This window comes from Pleuronectes platessa, chromosome 10, assembly GCF_947347685.1.
Source record: "Pleuronectes platessa chromosome 10, fPlePla1.1, whole genome shotgun sequence".
NCBI lineage: Eukaryota > Metazoa > Chordata > Actinopteri > Pleuronectiformes > Pleuronectidae > Pleuronectes > Pleuronectes platessa.
This window is the reverse complement of record NC_070635.1, coordinates 12,251,624-12,276,591: the sequence shown is the minus strand read 5'-3', so window position 1 is coordinate 12,276,591 and position 24,968 is coordinate 12,251,624. Positions and strand designations below refer to the sequence as shown.

At 43.2% G+C, this 24,968-nt stretch overlaps 2 protein-coding genes across 2 annotated transcripts; one reads left to right on the top strand and one right to left on the bottom strand.

Annotated features, from left to right (window-relative positions):
* Positions 1–743: 743 nt before the first annotated feature.
* Positions 744–11,903, top strand: cdh17 (cadherin 17, LI cadherin (liver-intestine)). The gene is made up of 19 exons (XM_053433388.1): positions 744–830; positions 2,358–2,414; positions 2,950–3,045; positions 3,638–3,775; positions 3,873–4,008; positions 4,236–4,394; positions 4,708–4,860; positions 5,633–5,838; positions 5,936–6,067; positions 6,163–6,313; positions 6,919–7,128; positions 7,211–7,287; positions 7,372–7,560; positions 8,270–8,514; positions 9,563–9,693; positions 9,902–10,120; positions 10,234–10,344; positions 11,229–11,345; positions 11,472–11,903. The coding sequence occupies exons 2-19, from the start codon at positions 2,367–2,369 to the stop codon at positions 11,558–11,560; spliced, it is 2,607 nt and encodes an 868-aa protein (XP_053289363.1). The 5' UTR covers positions 744–830; positions 2,358–2,366; the 3' UTR covers positions 11,561–11,903.
* Positions 11,904–14,387: 2,484 nt separating this feature from the next.
* On the bottom strand, positions 14,388–23,238 carry pdp1 (pyruvate dehydrogenase phosphatase catalytic subunit 1). The gene is made up of 9 exons (XM_053433067.1): positions 23,114–23,238; positions 20,773–21,060; positions 20,515–20,682; positions 19,778–19,989; positions 19,313–19,394; positions 18,505–18,599; positions 18,240–18,408; positions 17,944–18,162; positions 14,388–16,519 (listed from the first exon to the last, which is right to left on the bottom strand). Exons 2-9 carry the CDS (start codon positions 21,001–21,003, stop codon positions 16,139–16,141), a joined length of 1,557 nt encoding a protein of 518 aa, XP_053289042.1. The 5' UTR covers positions 21,004–21,060; positions 23,114–23,238; the 3' UTR covers positions 14,388–16,138.
* Between the last annotated feature and the right edge of the window lie 1,730 nt (positions 23,239–24,968).

Sequence of the window (24,968 nt, the reverse complement as noted above, 5' to 3'; positions counted from 1 at the left end):
TGAGACATTGGCAAAAACCTCTCACTGTGAGTTATAATCTATCTTTGTCGTCATGGAGTATTGATGATTTTAGTCGAAAGCAGCAACACAACAGAATGTTTAAAAGTGAAGGAACTCTCCTATCAGTTACTTTGTCATGATGGTGGTAAAGTTTATGAAAGCAGCTGGAATCAAACCTGCTATGATTTTTTTAACTGTGTGTGCTTAAACAAGAATGTTCCCATTGCTTTGCATTATTATGAGGCAATGGATTGTCAGTGCAATCTGTTTGTCCTATTGTCTCCTCTCACACACACATGGCTCCTTATCAGGCCAAGCCACTAATGGAAAATCTGACAGGAAACGGTGCAGAGGTGCAGAGGTCAAAGTCTGAGCCCAACTCAGAAACTGAGACGCTGAACAGCACATTTCTGGAGAAATACTCAGACCTCTTCTTTTATCCTAACTTTTCTCCTGAAGCTCACAGCTCAAGCACATGAAGTCAGAAAAGTGCAAAAAAAACAAACAGTATTACTGTGAAACTTCTCCAACTTGTATCAATATCACTACACTAGAGCTCAAACTATGAGTATTTTATGTATCTTTGGTCACTAATAGATAGAAGTGATAATGGGTTTGTCTTTTAAAGGACTGTAAGTGTCATTGTTCTGTCCTTCCAGTCTGCTTCTCTCTCGTCAGCTGCATTGGCTGAGCTCAGGGTGATTAGACAATCATTAGGTCCAATAAAACATTGCTGGTTAGCCCTTGGTTAACGTTTGACCAGAGACAGGATGGGGCTGCTCTGATCCTTCCGAGGGCTGAGGAGTGACTTGCTGGATCTCTCCAGGAAGGTAAGTGTCTGTGCTCTCCTGGCTCACAGTTTTGGATTTGTTGGGTGATTTTGATTTTTTTTTAAAGATCTTTTTTTAGGGGCTGTGTAAGTAAGGACGCTGGACAACATCTGTTGGTTCTCACTGGCTGAATCTGACATGGCGGAGGTTTTAAGTTTGTAGAGGGAGCGCTGTGATCTTGACTTGACTTTGTCAGGGCCATTTGTTTCAGGTGTCGGCTTGTCTGACAACCTCAGTGGCTTCCAGGGTTATTGGTGGTTCCTGGTATTAGGGGAAACTGACCAGTATGGGAAACTAGATTTGGTATTATAGAAGCTGTGAAATAAATGGATAGTCTTAATTTAAGAGGAGAACAGGAGGCCCTTCAGTGCCCAAACACACTTTTACCACTTTGTCAATCTGGCCCTTGTTGGAAAAATACAGAAATAATTCAATATGTAATACTTTCCTCCCTGGAGGTCAGTCAACTCGTAGCATGTTGCTGTGTGTTGATTGGTAACGCCACTAATGCCTTGTCAGTTAACCATGTGTCCGTCAGTGGAGGTCGAGGACACTAATAAATGGTTAAAGGTCCTGGTAAATTCTTACGTAATAAATCTTTGTCCTGCTAATAAAAGAGTCCTTTAAAGTGTTGGCGACGTTAGGTGTCTTTACTGTCGGGCTGAGCTACAAAAAGGTCATTGGCCAGGACTCAATGTCACCTTCACTTTCTGTGGTGGCTGACTTCCCCGTTCTCCCTCGCCGGCACTTTACAACAGGAAATCTCAAGCTTTGTCCTTGTTCCTCATATATTTCTTGAACACGGTCAATTTATACAGATTACCTCAGTTTTCTTTAAGATTATTGAACGTAACACGCGTTTTTTTCCACTTGTTATCCAAAGCATGTGTCAATCGTAAGGATAATTCAGTCTATGTGTGTCTCAATGCAATGTCTTCCAGGCACAATAAAGATTAAGCTGTAGAGCAAAGTCAGTGTGTGTGGGACAGAAAATATCCCCATGTGTGATGACTTCTCAAGCCACACACACACACACACACACGTATTACACACTTTACATTGACCTTTGTGTACTTGTGTCACATTCACTGGGATCTGGGTTACACAAAGAGCAACAGGTTGGTTACAAAGCTCTGACTTCTCTCTTTCTCCTGGTCGTTGCTGCTGTACACCTATCAGCACTTTAAGTTAATATTGAGCTAAAAGTTTGAGGATAGACTGAGATAGTGTGCACATGTGTGAATTTTTTAAAAGATAGATGACAAATTTTCTTTTTCTTTCATTGAGCAAGCATAATGTGCTGACGTTCTTCAGATGAGTTGAGTAATAATGATAATAAATCCCACGCATTCTTCACGACTTTGTACAAGCACCAGATACGATGAATGTCACCGCAGAGCACGATGAATATTGGGCCTTGTGAATTTAAATGTTTAATTTTCATTCTCTTCTTCTTTTCGCCTCCTCCCTTCAATCTCCATATCTCCTCCTGCTCCTCCTCCTCCTCCTCCTCGTCTCCCTTCCCAGATTGTGATCATGACACCCGTGGTGCATCTGTTGATGCTCCCACTCCTGCTCAGCATTGTGAGTACATAACACTGCCAACTGCTCTGCGCTCCTTCAATGTATTTTCCTGATAATGCTCTGAAACATGAACATGTAAAAAGGTCGTTGAAACCGTTGGAGCAGTGGATTCATGCTTGGCTGTATCCATATATCATTTCTGGCTCAGGTTTGAAACATACAAAAAATGCACGAAAAGGAGATTTCATTTTTGGCCTTTACGGCGCCTTGTGCAAAGAAACCACTGCTATGTTACAGACGTGTGCAGGAAAACCTGAAGTGATTCATGTAAAACACTAAAGGGAAGTGAAAGGTCGTTGCTCACCTCAGTCAGAGTCTGTAGACTTTGCTCTCACGTCCTTCAGTGTAATACATGAATTTCTTCACTCGTCCTGTAAATGTGGTTCAATAAATAACTGCCCCTCAAACCCTGACTGAAGCTGCAAGTTCACCGAAGCAAAAAGGGCAAATGTGGGCGTGAGTGTGAGAGGTTCCATTTCCTCCCAGCCCGTACTGTATTCAGTGACCTTCGACCTCTGTGTCTGTGCTTTGATAGGCTTGTGGGAAGGACCTGGAGGAGAAGAAGGGCCCGTTTGAGAACACGGTGCTGGATGTGCCAGAGGGGACGCCGGTGCCGTATCCCATGTATCAGGTAATACACGAATGAATATATATGGTGCACGCTACTTTATGCGTGCACATCATTTCATTTTCAAATCTATTATAACAGCCCTTTTCGAAAAAGCAGTGTGAGTCAGATGTGTTAAAGGTGTTAGAAGTTCCACCAAGAGGAGATTTTCCTGGTGATCTTTTCGCCTGGTTTCATTTAGTAATTGATTTAGTCCCTAAGTGGTACTATTGTGCAATGTAATCACAAAAAGTCTGAAAAATAACTACAAACTTGTATCCATTAATCATCTCATTCCCCATCAGATTAAACCACTGGGACCTCAAGTATCTGCAGCAGTTTTATGCTACTTATGCTTTGATGCAATAATATCATCAATCTGATGAAGTAATTTATGGTCAAATATTAGTCACAGAGGCCAAGTACTTTTACCTTTGATATTCGAAATACACGTTGTTGATAATTCTCCTTTATTTTGACTTAAATGTGATATTTGAGAATTTCTCCACTGCAGTATTAGATCTGTTAGTTTGTCTGTATTTCTTAATTGAATCGCAGCCAATGAGGATGTTTAGTCAAATCTTGCAATAAAAAAATCTGTTTTTTCCTCCCATAGTTCCAGGTGACACATCCAGGTGTGAATAGCTTCCGGCTGAGTGGAGAAGGTCAGGAAGACATCAAGATTTCAAATGACGGCTGGCTCTTCCTGGAGAGACCACTGGACTGGTCTCGAGATAACCATTACATTATCAAGGTCTCCTTATTAATAAACACACAGAGAATTACACCTATGCACTGCAGCAGCAAACCTGTATTTATATGTGTGTGTGTGTTTTTGTGTGTGTGTCCAGGTGGAGGCGCTGGCAGAAGATGAAGTGGTGGAAGGTCCAGTTTACGTGACCATAAATGTGTTGGACATCAACAACAAGGCTCCAGCCTTCGAGCAGAATGACTACACGGCTGTGGTTAGAGAACACAGTGCAGCGGGTGAGAGAAGAAGAAACACTTGAAACTGTAGAAATAAATGTGCCATCAATAAAAATATGTGCTGATTGTAAAGTTTATGCACATTGAGGGCAATGAGTATTCAGCACTGGGCTCATGTTTGGATGGAGATGTATTTTTACGTATTTTCGCTCCATAAGAATCCAGTCAGGAAGTACTACAAAACGATGTAAAGACATTGGTTGGTTCTTTCCATGGTTCTGTTCCAGGTGCCGCATTCACCCGTGTGTTTGCAACGGATGAGGACGACAAGGAGACTCCTAATGCTCATCTGCGCTACAGCCTGGTCAGCCAGATGCCCAGCACAAACCACATCCTCCTGTTCCAGATCGACCCCAGCACCGGAGAGATCTCCACCACAGAAGAAGGTGCTGCACCACAAACTCCATCAAAACACCACCAAGCACACACAGAGTGTCCTTGGGAGAATCTATAATCCGTGCACCCCTGACAGTATAGTGACACTCTAAATCCAGATTACACAACTCATTTTGTGTGCGCAAGATTAAACCTGATTGGAGGCTGATTGCCTAGATGTGTGGCATGATGTTGTCATGTTGATCACTGATTACTTTGAGTGTGTGAGTTTGAGGATGCCCGCACACATCTGTGCACTATGAGGCACCATTTATGTGAAAATACATAACGTGTGGGAATTGAGTCATGTTTGTCCTTCAACAGGGGAAAAGAGACTAAAGGCCCGAGAGAGCATCCAGTACGCCCGGGGAGAAGATCAGAGCATCGAGGCTCTGAAGACAAAATTTGAAGACTACTGTCCACAGCCGAAGGTCCCCTATGAACAGAACCCCTTCTTCAGCTGTGTGGAGAGAGCAGGTTGGTTTCCAAATGACAAATAATAACATTCCAAATGACAATATAAACAAAAAAACGATTGATCATCCATTAAATGATCATTAACAATACAAGGAAAAATAGTTAGTACCTCAACAACCTGGTTGGTCTTTAATGATAGAGAAGTGAATATCAGATATTTTTATTTAAACAATTATTTGATTTCTTGAGGAAACAAATCAGAGTTCAAAATGCACAATAGTGAACAGGGCAAGCAAGAAGTCTTACAGGAAAAACAAAGGGTGAAAACAATTAAAAATTCAATGATAAAATATTAATACTTTTTTATTAATAATTAATAAGTAGTTTTCATCCCCTGCTGTTTTGTAAAGCTTATTCTTTGCATTTCCACCACACACCAAATGCAGCCTAGACGGTTGCACCTGCATATTAATCACAACTGGGTCTGCTGATTAATCCTCACGAAATGAATCCATCGTTTTAATTATAAAATGTCACAGATTCTCACAGCACGACTTCTGTTTCTGTTCCCAGTCATTTTGTGGTGTGTGTTAACCTTAAAAGCTGCAGCACTCGATGACGCTGAGTGATGGATGCTAACGAATTCAAAAACAGAGTGTTTGTCAGGGATCAGCGCGGCTGCTGGGTTTTATTGTAGTGAGTTGATGAGGTCGTCGGTGGAGAGTCGTCATTGGTGTGACTCAGCTTTCCAAATTTAGAAATCCATCCCCAATTCCACTGATTTCTCTTTGTTAGCTCTAACTGCAAACTCTATCTTCTTCTGTGGTGACAGAAATAAAGAGGAGGAACATGGACCCCATGGACGACCCGGACTACATCCTGTTTGTGCGTGTGCAGGATCTGGGAGGCGAGTCGGAGAACGCGCTGACTGGAAACACCAGAGTTCTCATTATTGTGCAGCAGAACCTGTGGGTCAACCCTGGACCGATAACTGTGAAAGAGAACTTAGGTGGAATTTACCCTCTGACCATTGGAAAGGTGTGGTGGGCTACACACGCCAGACACTCGCCAGGCCGGCTCCATGTCCAGTAATTAACCATCTCACCCTGGGTTCCTCCCGTCTCTCTGGATCCAGGTCCAGTCCAACGAGCCAGAGGCCGTCTACAGTTTGGTGCAGAAAGAGCGAGAGCTGAGATTCCCCTTCCAGATCTCAGAAAATGGAGAAATCCTCCTGACAGAGCCGCTGGACAGAGAAGACAAGGACATGGTACGTGACACATGAGTGGTTTGCTCCATCTCTTAACTCTGAAATCAAGATGAATTGTGGGTATTATTCTCAAACTTGTTGCTTTGTGTTTCCAGTACATCCTGGTGGTGTTTGCGAAGGATGTCGAAAACACAGAGGTGGATCGGCCCTTGGAGATTCAGGTCTTGGTGGAGGACGTGAATGACAATGCACCAGTGTGTGAACAGGAGGAGAGTGTGTTTGAGGTGCAGGAGAACGAGCCTGTGGGTAAGAAGTGTGTGTGATTACGACATAACACAAAATCAAATAGAATTTTCATCAAATTAAATATAAATATTGGTTGAGCAAATTATTTATATGCCCAGTGGTGGTTTGTACAATGCATCTAAAAAGGACAGTTACTCTCACTGAGCTGTAGTGAACTCTGATTTACTCTCGTTAGCTTAAGAGACCTCTGGAGCGCTGTTAAATTTAAGACCAATTTTAACTAGTAAAAAAATTGGGTGTAGTTGTTGTCACTCTCGCATCACAGCAAGAAGGTTCCCGGTTCAAATCCCGATTTGCCTGGGGTCTTTCTGTATGTTCTCCCTGTGTCTGTGTTGTTTTCCTCCAGGTATTCCAGCTTCCTCCCACAATCCAAAGACATGCAGATTGGGCTTACATTTATTAGAAACTCTACATTGTGTGTAAATGGTTTTTTGTCTCTCGGCCTGTGATTCGCTGGCGACCTGTCCCGGGTTTTTCCCCTGACTTCCACTTTATATCATCTGGAATAGGCTCCAGTGCACCTACGACCCTTCAAAGGAAAAGCTAATAGATGATGGATGGATGAAATGTCTTTGGTCCCTAAGCTCCGGCTCTTTTGTTTCCAGGCAGCCTGATAGGACAGCTGATGGCCCATGATGACGATCAACCAGAGACGATGAACTCTCACCTGACTTACACCCTCCTGCCCGAAGATCCATCCACCCCGAACAAGGTCTTCTCCATCGACGCAGCCACTGGAAGAATCCAGGCATTGAGCATGCTACAGCGTAAAGAACAGAAGGTCTACATGCTGGATGTGAGAGTCAGCGACCCAGGTAGCACACACACACTGTATGAAGTACATGGTGATGTCGGTTTTCGCATCAAGTTGTCGCACTCACAGTTTTTCTCTCACAGGTTTCGCTGTGGAGTGTAAAGTGGTCGTCAAGGTCATCGATGTGAACAACGAGAAGCCCGAGTTTGAGAAGAACGATGTGAGTGTTTGAACGTGGCCCCTGGCTCTCACTCCTCGTGCTGATTGGCTGGTTCCCTTCACGTTTCTTTGTGTGTGTGTGCAGTATGGCAGCCACACTCTGGCAGAGGACACCCCTGTGGGACACACTGTGGTGACCATCAAAGCCGCGGACGCTGACGACCCGAACAGCGGCAGCTCCCTCATCGAGTTCCACATCTCCGCCGGAGACGATGATAACGTGTTCGCCGTGGAAACAGACGGCAGTGGTGTCGGTCAGGTCGTCATGGTCAAGGTGCAGCTTCTCTATTCTCTACATCTCCAATACAAACACACACATACACATTAGTGAGTTCAACATTTGAGGCCCCTTGTATTTCAAAAACTCACAATTGATTCTCTATTTTTGTATTTTTGTGATACACATTTTAGGGGGTTGTCAGCTAAATACCGTTTTTACAATATGCAATATGATCTTTACATTATTTTTTTTAAATAATTATCTTTTAAATAAATAAATTAAAATCTCATCATAATAAAAGTAAAGTTCCCAAAATACTGCTTTCAGCAGACCACAACTCAAAGATATAAAATTTATATATATTTATTTTTTTTCTGCGTATTAACTAATTTCTTCAGTCTCCTTGTGTAAATCATAGCCCAGTTCCTCTAAGAGCTTCTGTTACACATTAAGATGCGCGTCACAAAGAAATGAAACGTTTATCTTGTCATAGACATATTTCTAAATTCAAAGTAAAGAAGTAAATAATGCTTGTCAGCTCTGAAAGCTGCTGTCAGTGTTCTGCGTTTCTGCCCTGAGGTTAAATGTGAAAAGGTTAAATGCTCGACACACTGAGTGAATGTTACGTGACAAACCCATTGATTAAAGCAGATAACTGCACATATTTCATAGCAACATAATTCCCAGTGAAATACTACATGATTAAAACCTCTGAAACCCGCCCTGCACGTTTCCTATAACCACTTTCTTTCTCACCCAACAGCCTTTGGACTTTGAGGCGTCTCCCACCTACAGGCTCCAGATCGACGCTCGTAACCCCGAGCCGCTGATGACAGGTCTGGAGTACGGCAGCGAATCCACGGCCTTCGTCACCGTGTCGGTCACCGACGTGGACGAGTCCCCGGAGTTCAGCCTGGACATCCTGGACGTGACCGTACCCGAGAACACCACCAAGGGATCGGTGCTGCTCAATGTGGAGGCAAAGGACCCAGAGGGCAAAGAGATCGGGTAAACACACACACACACACATACACACACAGCCGCTCAGTGTCCCTGTCATAACAGCTTCTGGTTCAACAGTTTGACCTGGTAGAGTCAGACGTGGTGCAACAGAGGAGCAAAATGGAGTTTCAATAAAAAGATGACGAGCAGCATTTTATTGTCTGAAACCAACAATGAACTGATTCCACAATCCAGTATTATCTGTGTGGCCTGATCTACTTTATCCCTCTGTGTCCTTCACCCCCCTTAGCAGCAGCTGATAAAAACTCACTCATGTGCCAAGTTGTTGCACCGGATGACACAAACCTTTACTACAATTAACATTCGCAGTATGAAGGACAAACGGTATAAATTAATTACTTTAGGAATATATAAATAAATCCCAAACTGCATTAAATTGATCATTTATTTATGTGTTAAATTTGTATATTTCCACATTTATTTATGTGTTGTGTATTCTTTTTGATACTTATTCCATTACTATCCTTCATAGTGCAGCTGCTGATAATTATGAGAGAGTAATGTGTCCCCTCATTCACCCCTTTGTTAAAAGTGTAATAATATAAAATGTTTTCATCAGCGTTTGATTGTTAATTAGCAGGAATATGCAAAAAACTGATTCCCAGAACATGTTGTGGAAGACCTCCCGATAAATGGAATCCATCATCTTTTCCCCATTTTCTTTAACATGGTGATATTGATTGTCAGCCTTGGTGGAGGGAGATCTGAGAGATGACCTCACAGCATCTTCTTAGAAACTTCAAGGACACACTATGTCCATGTTCCCCTGCAGTTTATGAGCTGGTCTCTACCTAGATGTACTGAGTGACAGTGGAGTGACCACAAACTGACCACACACCAGGATTTCATAGTTTAGGGAACATCAGGGCTAAGGGTTAACCCTAACCCTAAACCTAACCCTAACCGTAACTCCCCCTGAAACCGAATATTGATTTGTTGTTTTCTCCATTACTTTCCCTGCTTTTCAGTATCTGCTCTCTATATATGTGTGTGTGTGTGATGTTGTGTGTAACTCCTCTTGTGTGTTGTGCAGCTTCAAGTTGGAGGGTGACACTCATGGCTGGCTGGAGATCGATGCTGCCACAGGACAGATCAGGACCAAAGACAAGCTGGACAAGGAGACCGTGGAGACCTTCGAAGTCACCATCACTGCCTTCGAGAAGGGTGAGAGGACACGGGGACGCACATCACAGCTGCTCAGTTATCACACAATCTGTTGTCGTAGTCGTTGTAATTTGCACTTCAGAGCCACCGTACAGGGGTTAGCAGTTCACATGACAACGTTTTCATGTATTGTTAACTCCGACCTCTAAAACAAACCACTAATTAAGTAGTTACAAACCAATGCACCTTCTTTATCCCCCCACTACAGAGAACCCACAGATGTCTTCTGAGCGCGTGGTGTCCGTGCGGCTGCTGGACGTGAACGACAACATCCCCAAACTGATCGAGACCGAGTCCTTCATTTGCGTAGGCAATCCCAAACCTGTCATCCTCAGGGCCCAGGATGCAGACAGCGCTCCCTTCTCCCAGCCCTTCACCTTCGCCTTCGCCAAGAAGTCCCCCAACTGGGAGCTGAGCCGCGTGGACGGTAGGTCGACATAAAGTTACCACTGAAGTCACAGAGAATATTACAAAGTGGAGTGTATAGTTGAAAAGGTGAGATGGTCACATTTTCCTTTGTTTTCCGTTTGTGTCACGCAGATACCTCGGCTAGACTGACCCTGAGGAAATCACCCATTGAAGATAGAACCTTTCCACTTGCCATCAACATTAAAGACAACGCAGGGATGGGAATCTCCCAGCGGTTTGAGGGTGAGTCCAGTTTGTCACATGAGGGGAAAGACAACAAAAACTGATCCTAACAACGTCCCATTAGTAACATGAACTCTGGTGGTTTGCTTCAGTGTTGAGCTGGACTGAGACCACATGAGGGGGAAGAATATCTGAGGCACATTTCAGTTAGAGCTCAACTGATGCAGAGACCATTACTACGGAATAAAACATTTCCAATATATTAGCTGTTTTACAAAAGCAGCAATGATGACTATTAATACTGTAAAATATAATATATGGTTTAACCATGAGTTTCTTACATATACTATACATAACAGAGCACAAATACACAAAAATATATATTACTTGAATTAATAAAATAAACTTATTTGAACATCTTTTCGGCAATGGCTAAACATTAATGCCGAAACTGATATATCTGTGTAAGGCTGATATATCGATCAGACTCTAATTTCAATATTATGCAGTCAAGTGTAACACAAAAGCCTCGGTTATAAACTTAGGTTTAGGTTATACCTAAAACAACATCGACAAAAACTAAAATTGTAAAATAGTTGAATATAGTATTAATTATTCTTTTATTCATATAGGAATATGTATAATTAATACATTACCTCTTAATTGCCCCTGTAAGATAATGTGGAACATATTCACCTGAATGTACAGGTCCATTTATTTCACTGAGCTTTACAGATTGAAGTAATTGTCTAGTTGTGCAGTGTTTACACTCTCTGCTCTCATTGTGTTGTTTTGGGCAGCAGCAGCAGCAGCATAGGGCAGAAGTGTTGCTTTCAGTGATGGACTAACAAACTGTCAGTTTTGTCGTTGTTGTAAGAAAAATAGAGATTAACTAGCATGTCTCTGATGCACGTGTGTGTTGCTCTCTCCTCTCCACATCCCAGTGAGAGTGTGTAACTGCACCGCGCTGGGCTACTGCCACATGGCACCAGAAGGTCGCAGCTTCAGATACGGGATGGGACCCACCATCGGGATCCTGGTCGGCACAGTGGGATTCTGCCGTAAGTCTCACACCCCATGACACTGTATCTATTGTGTTATCCCCAGTCACGTGTGAGTGTCCGGCTCTGTGCTGACTCCAGTTTGTTCTGTGCTGTGACTGAGTTCTGTTTCCGTATCTTCTGCAGTTCTCGCCTTCATCATAGCGATCAAACGCGGAAATAAAAAGGAAAAGAAGCAGAAAGAAACGGATGAGGACGTGAATGCCCTGATGTAGAGACCACAAAAAAACACACACACACACACACACACGCACACACACACGCACACACATTATTTTATTTACAAGATGGAGTTGATGAATGGGTGCTGTGCATACTTAATTGAACCATGAGGTGATCCCGTACTAATCACAATGTTTATGCACCTTCTCCACTTAATTTATTATGACTCTCAGACTCTGTTTTTTTGGTTAAGATTTGTCTTCAACTCCATGATTCAATTCGATTTTTGCCCAGAACTTGTTTTTTATTTTCTTAACTGTTGAATGTCGAACATCATAAACCAACAATATCACAGCTCTGTTTATGTTTTCCCTTGTCTTTCCCAATAAACAAAGAAACTGGGAAAAACTGCTGTTTTCACTTCATCTTTGTGTGCGTGTCTGTTGTGTGTGGGTGCATGTAACTGCAGTCACATGGAGGAGCAGGTGACACATCACACAGGCTGTCACACCTCTGTTCAAAACACTCAACTTCCTTTCCACGGTTTCCCTTTATCCAGATGTTTGACGCGCATTTACTCTGGGTTCACAGTCCCGTCCATCTTTTTCTTTCCCCTCTCCTCCTCCTCTTCCTCCCCCTCCTCCTCCTCCTCCTCCTCCCTCCATGTCCGCGTGCTGTGGATCAGTCAGGGCCGAGGTGATGCAGCAGGGAGTGACGTTCTGAGTCATCTCTGTGACAGTGGGATGCGGGCCACATATTGTGAGCCGTGCTGAAAAGAGAATGGCATGATTGCGGGCCTTTATGCAGCACAAAGAGGCCAAGACACAAAGCAACGCACAGCCCAAGTTACAAAACACACACATGTTGAATGTGGGGGCCACGTGTGCCGCCATTATCATGCCTCCTTTCAGTACATGTGCAGTGTTTTGCGGATGAGTCACAGAGCCGCCTGCTGCAGATTTCAAACAGCAGAACATTGTCAGAGGCCAAGGAGCCGACTGAGTTACAGGCAAACTCTTCAAGGAGCCTCCTCAGTGTTTATGTCTGCACTTTCTCTTCGCCTGTATCCCAGCAACACTTTCCACAACAACACACAGTCACACACTCACTGGGTACTGGTGGGAGACGGTGAAAGGCTGTGGGCCGGAGGAGACGTGGTGGGAGTAAAGACAAGGGTAGTAAACTGTGTGGCGGATAACGTGACCACCTCAGAATATCAAGACTCACCATCTCCACTCAGACACTGTTTGTCTGTACCGGACAATTATTTTATCCTAATATAGAAACAGGAAGGGAGGATAATGACTTGACAATAACAATCAGCTCTAATCAACAGACATCATAGAGCGTGTTTAAAGGTCAGTTGACTGAATTTTAAAATCCACCCAAAGGATCCACACACGTCAGACATTTGGTGGTTTGTGACTTGTTTTTCTTTATTTTCAACAAATAAAACAGGGACCAATAATAAGTGACACATGAGAGATTCCAAAGTTTGACGCTACACTCACATAATGTATCAATTGTGCATCTTAATTTAAAGAAAATTATGAACATATAACATAAAAAAAAACTCTTATTATAATTCTACCAATGTAAGTGTAAGTTGATGAAATGTGATGATTAAGTCCATTTATCTAATGGTTATGATTTTTTTATGTTAAGTATTTTTGATGATTACTGTTTTTTGTGTGTTAAATATCAATTAATGCTTCGAAATTATTTCCATGACACTTCTTTTTTTGTAAATATAAACCTGAGATGCATTGAGACAGTTTCTGTGTTTTGTAAAATGTTTTAATTTGAATTTTGTCAATCAAGGACTGAAATGATGTTTTCTGCTTTAGAAATCAATAAAAGCTGTCTCATCTCCTCTAAACATTAAACCCACAAATGCGTCATAGACGTGTATTATTGAACTGGCTGATGAGCCGTCCTCTGTTGGGATTCTGTACATCAAACAGTCTTTGTTCCTGCATCTTAATCCCACTTACCACCATGTAAATAAACTCCAGGAGCAAACGTCATTCTGATTTTATGAAGTCCCGGAATAAGTGTGCACACGACAGCGGAAGTGATGGAGGCCTGGAAGTGACCAAAGTAGGACATGGGGGGTGGTGACAACCAAAAAGAGACGTTAATTAAAGTCTCAAAGTAAATCTCCCTACGTCTCAGCAGAGTCAGTGAGTTTACTCTGTAGTTTCCCTCTACTGCAAATAAATAGAAAAAGTGAATAGCTTTAGATTTCCTCCTTAAACAAAAGTTTTTGTTAATTGTGCTCCCCCCCGCCCCCTAGATCTCCATATATTGTTCCCATAAACACATATATAGACTATGTATAGTTTTACCTTTACAGATGATGTCAGGGTTTTTGTAATCAAAAACACATTCATATTATCAAAAGTAGAGAGTTTAATACCCACAAACACTTGTAGATTATGATTAGGTTAGCTGCAGACTCTAAATGGACCATAGGTGTGAATGTGAGTCTGAATGATGACCTGTCCAGGGTGAGCCCCACCTCTCCCTCAATGACAGCTGGGACTGTCCCCCACTCAAAAATTGTTTTTAGAGGATATGGATTAACTTTTTCATTATTTTTAATGAATAAAATAACATTATTTATTGATGTATATTTTGTAATCCAGCGGTTACACGTGTCCTGTTGATGGCAGCATTTCTACAGAGCGGATAGTTTAACACTGGTCACTTCCTGATACAGCAGCATCACCTAGTGGTAAAGTTACCACCTCGTGACAATAACTTTATGACTCACACCACAGAGTCATTGCCACATGTGGCATTAAACACACACTGTGAGCTCAGTAGTGACGACTGCTGCCTGAGGCAGTGTCAAACAAATAACACAACAGTCGTATCAACAGGTGAGTATTCAGTGTTTTATTAAACTGCTCCATATACAAAACTTAATCCACATAAGTTACAATTTATACATAAAACTGCAGATGAACTGTGTAACGTAACACTAAAGCTTAATAAAATATCTTTAATAATATTAAAACAGCGCGATGCAAACATTTACATTCTGCTCATTCGTTTGGGCGCAAAGCACGTCCCTGTGAAAATAGTTAAACTGGAGAGAGAGAGGAGTGTGGTCGGCTTCTATGTTCACGCTACTGCTGTCAGGAATAATTTACTCTGTAAGCAAAGGTTATTCATACAGACAATAAAATAACCAGGAAAATAACATAAGGTAACAGGAGTCCCTTTCAACCCAAACGAGCTTAGATGAGAAATTCCTTTTTCTCCAACCCCTCAGAAGATGAAGCGTCGCTGCTGTAACCAGATGCTCTGACTGGGGTAAGGCTTCAGTAAGTCAGTCAGAGGTTCACTCACACATGCACTGATTTCCATATACCACTGTCACTCCAACCAAAGAAGTAATGGACAATACTTCATTTTATTCCTACTTTTTTTGTTAGCAAACAAGCCCGACAATAATCACAGGATAGTGTCACAGAAAAGCCCAGTACATACCAGTCTGCTTATAGTGACGGAGTACAGGACTCGTACTGTGAGTATTTGACTCCAGCGCACTGGGTTTGCAACAGAAACGAAATCCAGCTCAGTGGTTCAACCTTTCTGCCTTGAGACCCATTAAAAGGAAGCGCCGTCTATTTGCATTCCCTCATTACAGGTTATAGCCTGCTCCGCACATTGGGTGTAAGCAGCTGAACCACATTCCATCTCAGTTATTTCATTTAAAAGGATTTCTAAAACACCCAAAAAGGTCAAAGTATTTCTGTCTATTTAAGCAGCAAACATTTGTGTAACAGGATATATTTAATGTGATCTTTTATCTTGAAACGCATCTGGGGTGTCACACAGGCCTGAAACCCCTGCACTGTGATTTTTCAACTTTAATTGAAGGGTGTTTGTTTTTTAAATCAGATGCATTGTGGGTTATACACCGTCGATCCAGTATGGATATGAATGTCCTATTTAACGTCAGCTCTTTAACAGTCGTCGTTTCACAGGAGATCCAGTGTGCTGGAGTCAACATCATCATCCAAATACCCACTCCGGGGAAAAATACTGAATATAAAGTGTATATTTGAATGATATTAGTCTCATATGTAACATCTGTTGTAACATCGATCCCTCACATGCAGAAACAGCCCCACAAAGTGAAAAGGATTGTGCCTGGGGTGTTTGTGTCAAAACCAGACAGCAGAAGAGCGTCTTATTATTGTAGCACAGACGAGTCAGCGCCACAAGGCCTCTTCACTCTTCAAGGCCCAACCTTCACCCTCTTTGGAATTTCTATATTTTTAACTGCACTTTTCAGAAGTGGGAGGTCGAATCTTTTGGCACAAGAATCCATTCGTAACAGCATCTTCTCAGCCTCGCTCATGAGCATGTATGAAACTCCGATAGAGATTATAGTAATAAATAACATGTTGTGTAAGAGATCTCCATCCAGAATTTTAAAGAGTGATCTTTAACTTAACATAAGAAACTGGATCTGCTGTAGTAATGTCTAAAAACATACAAATTCTGTACATAAAGAGATAAAACTATAATTCAGATATCAACTTAGTTTATCCACAGTGTCTGCTTACGCTGTACACATTTACACAAGTGTGTGTACTCGTCCGTGTGAACCCGGCTCAGGACTGCCCATCCTGTCTCTGTGCTCCGATCACATGGGGGTTGAACTGAGAGATAATGATGGTGATGTCATCCCGGTACATGCGAGCCAGCTCCTCAGGCAGCGACAGCATCTTCGACAGCCGCTCGTGGTCCACCGTGCCAAACTCGTTGTTTCCCACCGCGTGACGCATCAGATGGGTCGATACGTTGTAATCCTCGAAAGACGAAGACACTCGAGCCTTCCTCTCGTCGAGGAGCCCCTGCATCTGTCCCAGGGTGACCTTGTAGCCTCCGACTTTGAGAGGCTGACGCTGGTGCACCCCCGTTATATACTCGCCCACAACGCGAACCACCTCCTGTCTGTGGAGGGTCTCCCAGAGGCCGTCAGAGCCGATCACCTGCAGGGACAGACACATGAGAGGAGGAATGAAATGAATGAGAGTAACATCAGATAAGGAATGCTACTCACGTACTCACTGTAGATGTTAACATATAGATCAGTTACTGATATTTGTGACATCACACCATATATCTATTCTGGGAAATGCTGCCGCCGGAAAAAGAAATACATCAATCGCAAAAACATCAACACAACATGAAGTCATGAGCCCAGAAACAAGACAACACCCCTGAAGAAAAACCACTCCTCTTGTCCTTAGTGTTGTCACGATACCAAAATTATGACTTCGATACTATACCTGCCAAAATATCATGATACCCGATACTTTCAATACGATACCACAAATACGAAACGATGCTGGTTTATCTGATAGTAATAAATAAAACATCTGTAAGGTTCCCTTTCTTACCAGCTTGTTCCTGCCCAGCTATTTGAAACACTTAACAAATGGCATTCATATTAGTATTAGCCTACAGGCCCACATAAGTAAATTTTTTGGTTATTTTGCTTGTATAGCATTTTCTTTCTTAATTTTTTTCTGAAGAGCCGCGGGTTACGGCCCCTGGATCCAGAGAAAGAATGACTTTTTTTTTACTGCTTCGCCATTAAAGAGATGCGGACGTCAAAGCATTAGTTGCGCCTCACATTCACCCTCCCACTCGCGCGCCCCACCTGTTATGTCTCCGCCCGGTCGTGCCACATAATTTCCAGATTTCACTTCTGGCATCTTTCTTTTCGATAAGCCGAGGACGGTCGGCAAGAGCTCCTGCAGATGATGCCATGTCTCCCCTGAGATCACTCGCTGCGAGTGAGGGCCGCCTGCATGTGTGAGAGCTGGCAGCCCCGCCCCTCGCAGTCTGCATGCAGAGTGACAGGGAGCGGAACAGCGAGTGCGCCCTGATTGCTGCTATTTCAATGAAGTACCGGTACTAAAAATATAAAGGGTACCGTGGTACCTTTCTAGTACCGGTACACCGTGCAACACTACTTGTCCTTGTGCATCTGTTTCTATGATACTTTGTTTTCTTTGCCAGCCTGAAAAGCACATTTAGTTTTGCTTGGGGGAATTTTGTCAGATCTCAGAATGAATTAAGTGAGTGATAAAAGCTGCAGGTAGTGGTTGTTATCAACTTTTTCACTGGTGCATTGAAATTGTCCCATCTAAAAGTGAGATTCAAAATGTATCTTAGTTTCATTCAGCATTTAATGAAAGGTTCCTGAACCCTGAATCACCAACCACATCTCTGTTCTGACAAAACAAGTAGGACTGGTATTGTACCCGCTGACGGGCATGTTTGAAAGACAATCTGCCAATCAGAGGCAGAATTAACACTGAGGACCTAGTCTAACAATCCCATACTTCACAGCCTCTATCATTCAAATAAACAGGAGATATATTTGTGTAGCTGCCTCTCCTCTCACCATGAAGCGATCCTGTGGCCGCAGCTTGTGATGCGTGATCTCAGGCTCAGCCGTCAGGTATGGTGGTGTGTGATAGTTGGGTGGGATGAACTTGGTGTGTTCGTTTTCATGGAGCTGATCGGGTCCAGACTCCAACACGCGCTTCTGCAGTTCGATACTCCACTTGAACTTCACGTCCCCGAACGCACGGAACGGCATGAGGAGGCCGAGCAACCGGTCCTGGTTTTCAAAAACAAAGAGACGTTTAAAAAAAATGGTGTAAACAACCACACTGAGGAGAGTAGTAGCTGCATTACCTGTCTTATAACGGTCTTTCTCTCCGATGGAGGGTGTTCCCCTCTTATCCGCTCCATCTCTGCCTCGTTCTGGGCGCTGTGGTCATTAGAGAGTGTGTGAGCGCTGAAGGAGCCATCCTCCTCCTGCACCCCCAACACCGCCCGAGCATCTCCTGTATTGGCTATAAACCTTTGGGAACAGAGGGGAGAGGAAGAAATGCTTGAAATATTACATGAAATATTTATCAGTTTTATTCATATGGATGTATGTATTTATTCTCCGTACAGGTCTGATCCGTCGATGTGAGCCACACAAGCTGTTGCTCCAGAAAAGGCCACCCTCAGAACCCAGTAGTGCAGGAAAGCGTTCGGGTCTCCAACCTGCGTAGATAGAGAGCATGGTTTAAATGACACGCTGAAGAAATGACATCTGAGCTTCTCTTGAGACCATAAAAAAAGTTTAAATTTGGCTGTTCCCATTTGTTTTGGCCTGCTCCTGTGGGGGAAAGGTGAAATATTCAACATGTGTGAAAGTCCTACACTTTAATCATTAAACTGAAGTCAATGAAAAGCTTGATTCAGACTTCAACATCAATGCCTTTGACTTTGGACAATGGCAGAATATTTTTGTCATGAATTTGAGCCTGGACAAACAATTCCTTAGGTGTTCCAACAACATAGGATTACAGTATGTTATGAACATGTTTCTAATGAAACATGTGATAGATCAGTGCACTTGCCTTCAGGTAAGACCTAAGTCAGTAGATGGGCAGGTTATACTTTGTGAGCTTAATTCCCATGGATTCTACATAAATTATCTAAATCAGGTCTAAATTCAAAACTAAATGAGGAAGTTCTAAAATTGAAATATTTAGCAAACTGAGTCACAGATACTGAGTTTCAGATGTGTGTTGATTACTCATCCCTAGTGTTGCTCCAGGGCTTATTTCACAATGCAAATATGCAAGTCTGAAACATGGTCTGATGTCAAAACACCAGTTTTACCCAGAGAACATCCGAGTTCCTGATTGGATCAATATTCCTTTGGGAGAACAAACTCGCAGTTTGTCATTACGACAGCAAACAGTTCCCACCTGAGCCTCCAGAGAAATATCATTGTCCAGCCTCTTGAACGCATTCAGCAGAGCCTCACGGGTGTCTGGAACCTCCCCCGGGCTGAAAACAGAGAAGGAGGGCAACGTGTGTGAAACAGAGGGAGGGAGCCAGAGGTCGAGAACTGAGAACAATAAAAGCACTGTTGTCAAAACAGACGAGCCAGCATCAGTGTGGGTAAAGATGAAGAAACCAGCGAGTCCAGTTTGAAATGTGGGCGAACTCTAAAAAACTGGGCAGAAATATATACTCCACGGAAACCTGATTTTATATCTCAATATGTTCCTCCTCTGCCTTGTTTTACCATATAAGATACTACGTCTGGTGTTTTTGAGAGGCCAAAGCTGGGCATTGCATTAAGGCAAACACTTACCTGCTGTAACATAATAGTGTGATTGACATTTAGACTCTGTTGTGCAGCCTTGATTTGGTTTTCCAGCCCTCACCTGGTTAGATCGATCAGCTCCTGCCAGTAGGTCCGCAGGCTGTTGAAGTAGAGAGTCTGAGCCTCCCTGCTGAAGTAGTCATTGGGGCTTTTGTGCCATTGCAGGATGGGACTGAGGGCCCTGCCAGACTCTACCGCCGCCTCCAGCTCACATAGTGTGTCGTGGGGCAGCAGAGACACTGCTATGTAGTAAAACAACCTCTCACTGAGCGCCTGGCAGAGAGGAAGAGAGGAAGATAATGATGAAGATCCAACAGGGTATAAATATACAAGCTGACCATTAAACCATGAATCCTCCAAATAATTCTTTGTTGGCTAATTCTGACAGATGTGCAGCCTAACACCTGCATATACCATAAAACTTAACAGAACATGTGGATTCCAATGTTTTGATGGCATACACTATAGTTAAAGTGACAGTGAATGTTTAATGCTTTAGAAATGACTGGCGTTAATATCTGTAAGTAATCTGGGGCTGAATGCATTTGAATTGAATTACTTTCTAAATGTCCTAAGTATACCTTGATATGGACTCAATTCCTGGACAAACTCATATAAACAAATAAGAAGTTCATGTATAAGAATAAAGTGGAACTTTCCCACATATTAGATAAGACGTTGTTTACCAGCACACTCTGTCATGTGCCAATACCAAATATTGGAGCAATGCAAGAATCACTATCAGAAATCAGAGGAAACGTCCCATCAAGTTGCACAGAGCAGCACAATCAGCTCTACCTGAGCGCAGGCGCAGCCAGCATGGCCGTCGTACACACCCAGCAGCATTCCTCGTGTCTGCAGGCATGTGGCCGCACTGCGACGGTCCTCTATGGGAGCGTTGGCTGGCAGCTGGTTACTCTCGAAGCCCATTACGGCTGATACATTCTTCCCATCAAACTCTGGCACCTATAACCACAACATACAAGTGGTTAGTTTAGAACTTAAGTGTAGAGATGGAGATTCATGTTTTCTTAAAGTAATGAAAACCCCACAAACCTTGAAGCTGTACTCGTTGGCTTTGAGAATGGAGTTGACCTGTGGTGGTGAGAGGATGTAGCTACGGAGCGCGGCGGCAGTCTGGTAACTTCGTAAGTGCTGGTGACCCTGCAACCGTCTTGAGGCGGGTCGCTGGGCTGAATGGGACTGGTGCTGTTGGCATGGTAACAGAGTGGAGGCCAGGACCTTGGAGCGGGGCAAACCCCTGAGCAGCTGAGATGTCACGTGCATGACTGACGATGCAGTGAAGGCGCACACACAAACAGCTCACCACCAATGTTTTTAGACCTATTGAAGAAGCCAACAAAGACAGACACACAGTCAGTACAACCATCTGGAGCCGAGAGTGTTCCCTCTGGGCTCCATTAAGCAAACAGTGTGCAAACAGGATGATGGTGTCACGAGGTTCTGAAGCTGGGGCCTACAGCTGCAGGGTTTTATATAAGTCCCTGCAAAACAAGATACATGTGTCTGAAGAGCCGCTCACTAACTGGCCATGTACTTGACCTTTAACCATGATATTTACATTGTGATCAATCTTTGATAACATTAGATGAAAACCTCATTCCCAGGTAGTGTAATACAGTAAAAGAGACCATCAAAGTGGATACAACCAAAGAAAAGATGCAATGGTGGGAAATGTGATTAAATATCATTTGTAATAAATGGAAGATCATACAATTATGGCCAGTAAAACACCATAGTTGACAGGTACATGTTTTTTCCCCTCATCCTCAGGATCAGCAGTGACCTCTGTTGAATTGTAGTTTTTCTATCTTGGGGACATTTGTTCTGCATTTTGATTCCAAAACAATTCAAACAGTATACAGGCTCAATAAGAGAATTCCCTCTCTATAATGAAATTACAGTTTGACAGCTCCACAAACTAGGATGCACGTTTAAAAAAAAGGTTACTATGGAATTTGTCTACCAACCTGTCAGTGGTCTTCCCCCCCCACTATGTCACTGATCACACATTCTACCCCCCAGGTCACTAAGGTTGTCCCTCACATCAACTCCTTTCAAACCACTTTTCACATCTCAAAACTAAAGAGGCCTGAGCTTTCTCTATTGCTGTCTTGTGTTGTTTTCATTCTGCCGTGTGTGTGTGTGAGAGAGAGAGAGAGAGAGAGAGAGAGAGAGAGAGAGAGAGAGAGAGAGAGAGAGAGAGAGAGAGAGAGAGAGAATCTGACAAGACAACATTCAGAATTATCTTGAAGTTGATCCACCACCTGTACCTGAGAATTAGTATAGAGGAAATGAAACGATTGGAAAATTCCCCTGAATTATCTGTTAATCTTGAATGCACTTCCTACTCAATGTGCATTCAACAGGGGAATACCAAACCTAGGATACCACATTGCATCTCTGTTGAGTGCTGAGGCCGATGGAAACGCGTCTGACTTTGTGTTAGTGACCTTGCAGGACAAGTCACCGTTCAGTCTGAAGAGAACCGGTATTAGAGCTGGCCCCACAGGGAGATGTCCTGGCTTGGGTTGCACTCGTCTCCAAATACAGGTCAGCAGTGCTGCACGCCTCGCTATTATTAGCTGTCAGCCCTGACATTTGGATCTTGAGAAATGTTCTGTGTGGTCATGGCCAACTGAACTGGATCCAGGCTGGGTCTCTTCTTATACTGTGTCCTCATTACATAACCTTAGTAGATCTGCATCCCTGCAGAGTGAAGTCTACACACAGTCTCCTGCAGCAGATGATACCGCTCACCTGACAACTAGAGGTACAGGCATCCTCTGTCCCAAACCATCAATAAGAGTGAGGAAAACCACCACAAACCCCCATTAACAGGGGAACAACGTAGAGATCTCAGAGAGGGACACCAACATGTGAGGGATCCCTCTCCCAGAAGTGCAGTAGAGGGGAGATCCTACAGGGGCTGGTCCTGGTTAAAGCTGAGCATCGAGTTCTCCTCCCTCACCCAGTGCATGAGTCAGAATGGGACAGAGGAGGCCTCGCTCGCGCTCGGGAGCTGTGCACCAAAGTTGCCATGTTTGTTGACATTAGGAGCCCGCGCTAGCTTGTAGCAGGTTCGTGCAACGCGGGCTAACGTCGGTCCTGTTAGCAGGAGTCACGACGTCACACCAGAGCCAGGCTGACACACGGTCGCCATAGTGAGACACGAACAGATGAACCATCGGGACGTGCGTCTCTAACCCGGGTGGAGCAGCACCCAAGTTCGTGCTAAGCGCGGCTAGTTGAGGTGACACCACAGCCCGGCTCCGGTTACACTCCCCGGGCCAGAGGAGAGCCGCTCCCCGGAGCCGCTCTACACAACCACCACCAACCCGCCGAGAGTGGGAAACATGTCGGAGCTCAGACTCACCTTTACAGGGAGGAGAGTAAGTGCGCGGGGGTCATGTCTCCTCCTCGGAGCTTTATACGCTCTGTCTGTCTCCTGAGCTGCGTGTCGTCCCGCAGCACCGCACCGCACACTCAACGCTCATTGGCTGGGCAGTGACAGCCATCGTGACGTCAGCCCCACCTCTCACGCACGGACGAGACCTTTCAAACCAGCAGCTGATCTTTAATAAAGTTTAAAAGAAAAACAAACTTTCAAACCCATTATCACTGTTGCCTACTTAATAAAAGAGTGCATTATATATATCCAACTTAAAAAGTATACATCAAGATTTATGGCTATACAAGTCGAAATTCTTTGAGACTGAAGCTATCTGGGAAAGGAGGATTATTTTGCTACACATACTAACCACCCTATCAAATTGGAAGTAAGAAATGTTTTATTATATGATGAAAGTAAAAATCAAGAAAGTTCAACACAAAGTCAGCATCCATAAAACCAAGTTCTTTCCATCACTTTTTTTTTCTTTTTTTCCCGAAAGTAGATTTTTTTTCTGTCCATGTGTTTGTTAGGTATTCTATATTGAATAAGGTATTTTTAAAGAGGCTTAAAGAGGTAGAGGTTAATGTTGCTTTATTTTATTTCATATATCTACATAAATAAAATAATGAATAAGCTGAGCAAATAAATCCCACACTTGATTAGAAGACCAGTGTGTCAACTATTCAAATGAAATAATGCTACATTTTATACAATTAAAAAAAAAGAAGCATTATATATAATATATATATATATATATATACACTACCGTTCAAGAGTTTGGGGTCACCCAGACAATTTCGTGTTTTCCATGAAAAGTCACACTTTTATTTATCGAATGAGTTGCAAAATAATTAGAAAATATAGTCAAGACATTGACAAGCTTAGAAATAATAATTTTTATATGAAATATTAATTTTGTTCTTCAAACTTTGCTTTCGTCACAGAATGCTCCATTTGCAGATATTGCAGCATTGCAGACCTTTGGCTTTCTAGCTGTTAATTTGTTGAGGTAATCTGTAGAAATGTCAGCCCACGCTTCCTGAAGCACCTCCCACAAGTTGGATTGGCTTGATGGGCACTTCTTGCGTACCATACGGTGAATCTGCTCCCACATCAGATCAATGGGGTTGAGATCTGGTGACTGCGCTGGCCACTCCATTACAGACAGCATACCAGCTGCCTGCTTCTTCCCTAAATAGTTCTTGCATAACTTGGAGGTGTGCTTCGGGTCATTGTCCTGTTGTAGGAGGACATTGGCTCCAATCAAGCGCTGTCCAAAGGGTATGGCATGGCGTTGCAAAATGGAGTGATACCTTTCCTTATTTAAAATCCCTTTTACCTTGTACAAATCTCCCACTTTACCAGCACCAAAGCAGCCACAGACCATCACATGACCTCCACCATGCTGGACAGATGGCGTCAGGCACTCTTCCAGCATCTTTTCACCTGTTCTGCATCTCACAAATGTTCTTCTGTTTGATCCAAACACATCAAACTTTGATTTGTTTGTCCATAACACTTTGTTCCAATCTTCCCCTGTCCAATGTCTGTGTTCTTTTGCTCATATCAATCTTTTCTTTTTATTGGCCAGTCTCAGATATGGCTTTTTCTTTGCCACTCTGCCTAGAAGGCCAGCATCCCGGAGTCGCCTCTTCACTGTAGACGTTGACACTGGTGTTTTGCGGGTACCATTTAAAGAAGCTGCCAGTTGAGGACTTGTGAGGCGTCTATTTCTCAAACTAAAGACTCTAATATACTTGTCTTCTTGCTGAGTTGTGCCCCGGGGCCTCCCACTTCTCTTTCTACTTTGGTTAGAGCCCGTTGTGCTGTTCTCTGA

Excerpts from the sequence above, each read along its gene's own strand:
- cdh17 (XM_053433388.1), top strand. The coding sequence starts at position 2,367 with ATGACACCCGTGGTGCATCTGTTGATGCTCCCACTCCTGCTCAGCATT. Across the intron at positions 2,415-2,949 it reads TCCCACTCCTGCTCAGCATT|GCTTGTGGGAAGGACCTGGA; the intron begins GTGAGTACATAA and ends GTGCTTTGATAG. Across the intron at positions 6,314-6,918 it reads GCAGGAGAACGAGCCTGTGG|GCAGCCTGATAGGACAGCTG; the intron begins GTAAGAAGTGTG and ends TTTTGTTTCCAG.
- pdp1 (XM_053433067.1), bottom strand. The coding sequence starts at position 21,003 with ATGCACGTGACATCTCAGCTGCTCAGGGGTTTGCCCCGCTCCAAGGTC. Across the intron at positions 19,395-19,777 it reads GAGCTGATCGATCTAACCAG|CCCGGGGGAGGTTCCAGACA; the intron begins GTGAGGGCTGGA and ends CTCTGTTTTCAG. Across the intron at positions 18,600-19,312 it reads ATATTTCTCTGGAGGCTCAG|GTTGGAGACCCGAACGCTTT; the intron begins GTGGGAACTGTT and ends CTATCTACGCAG.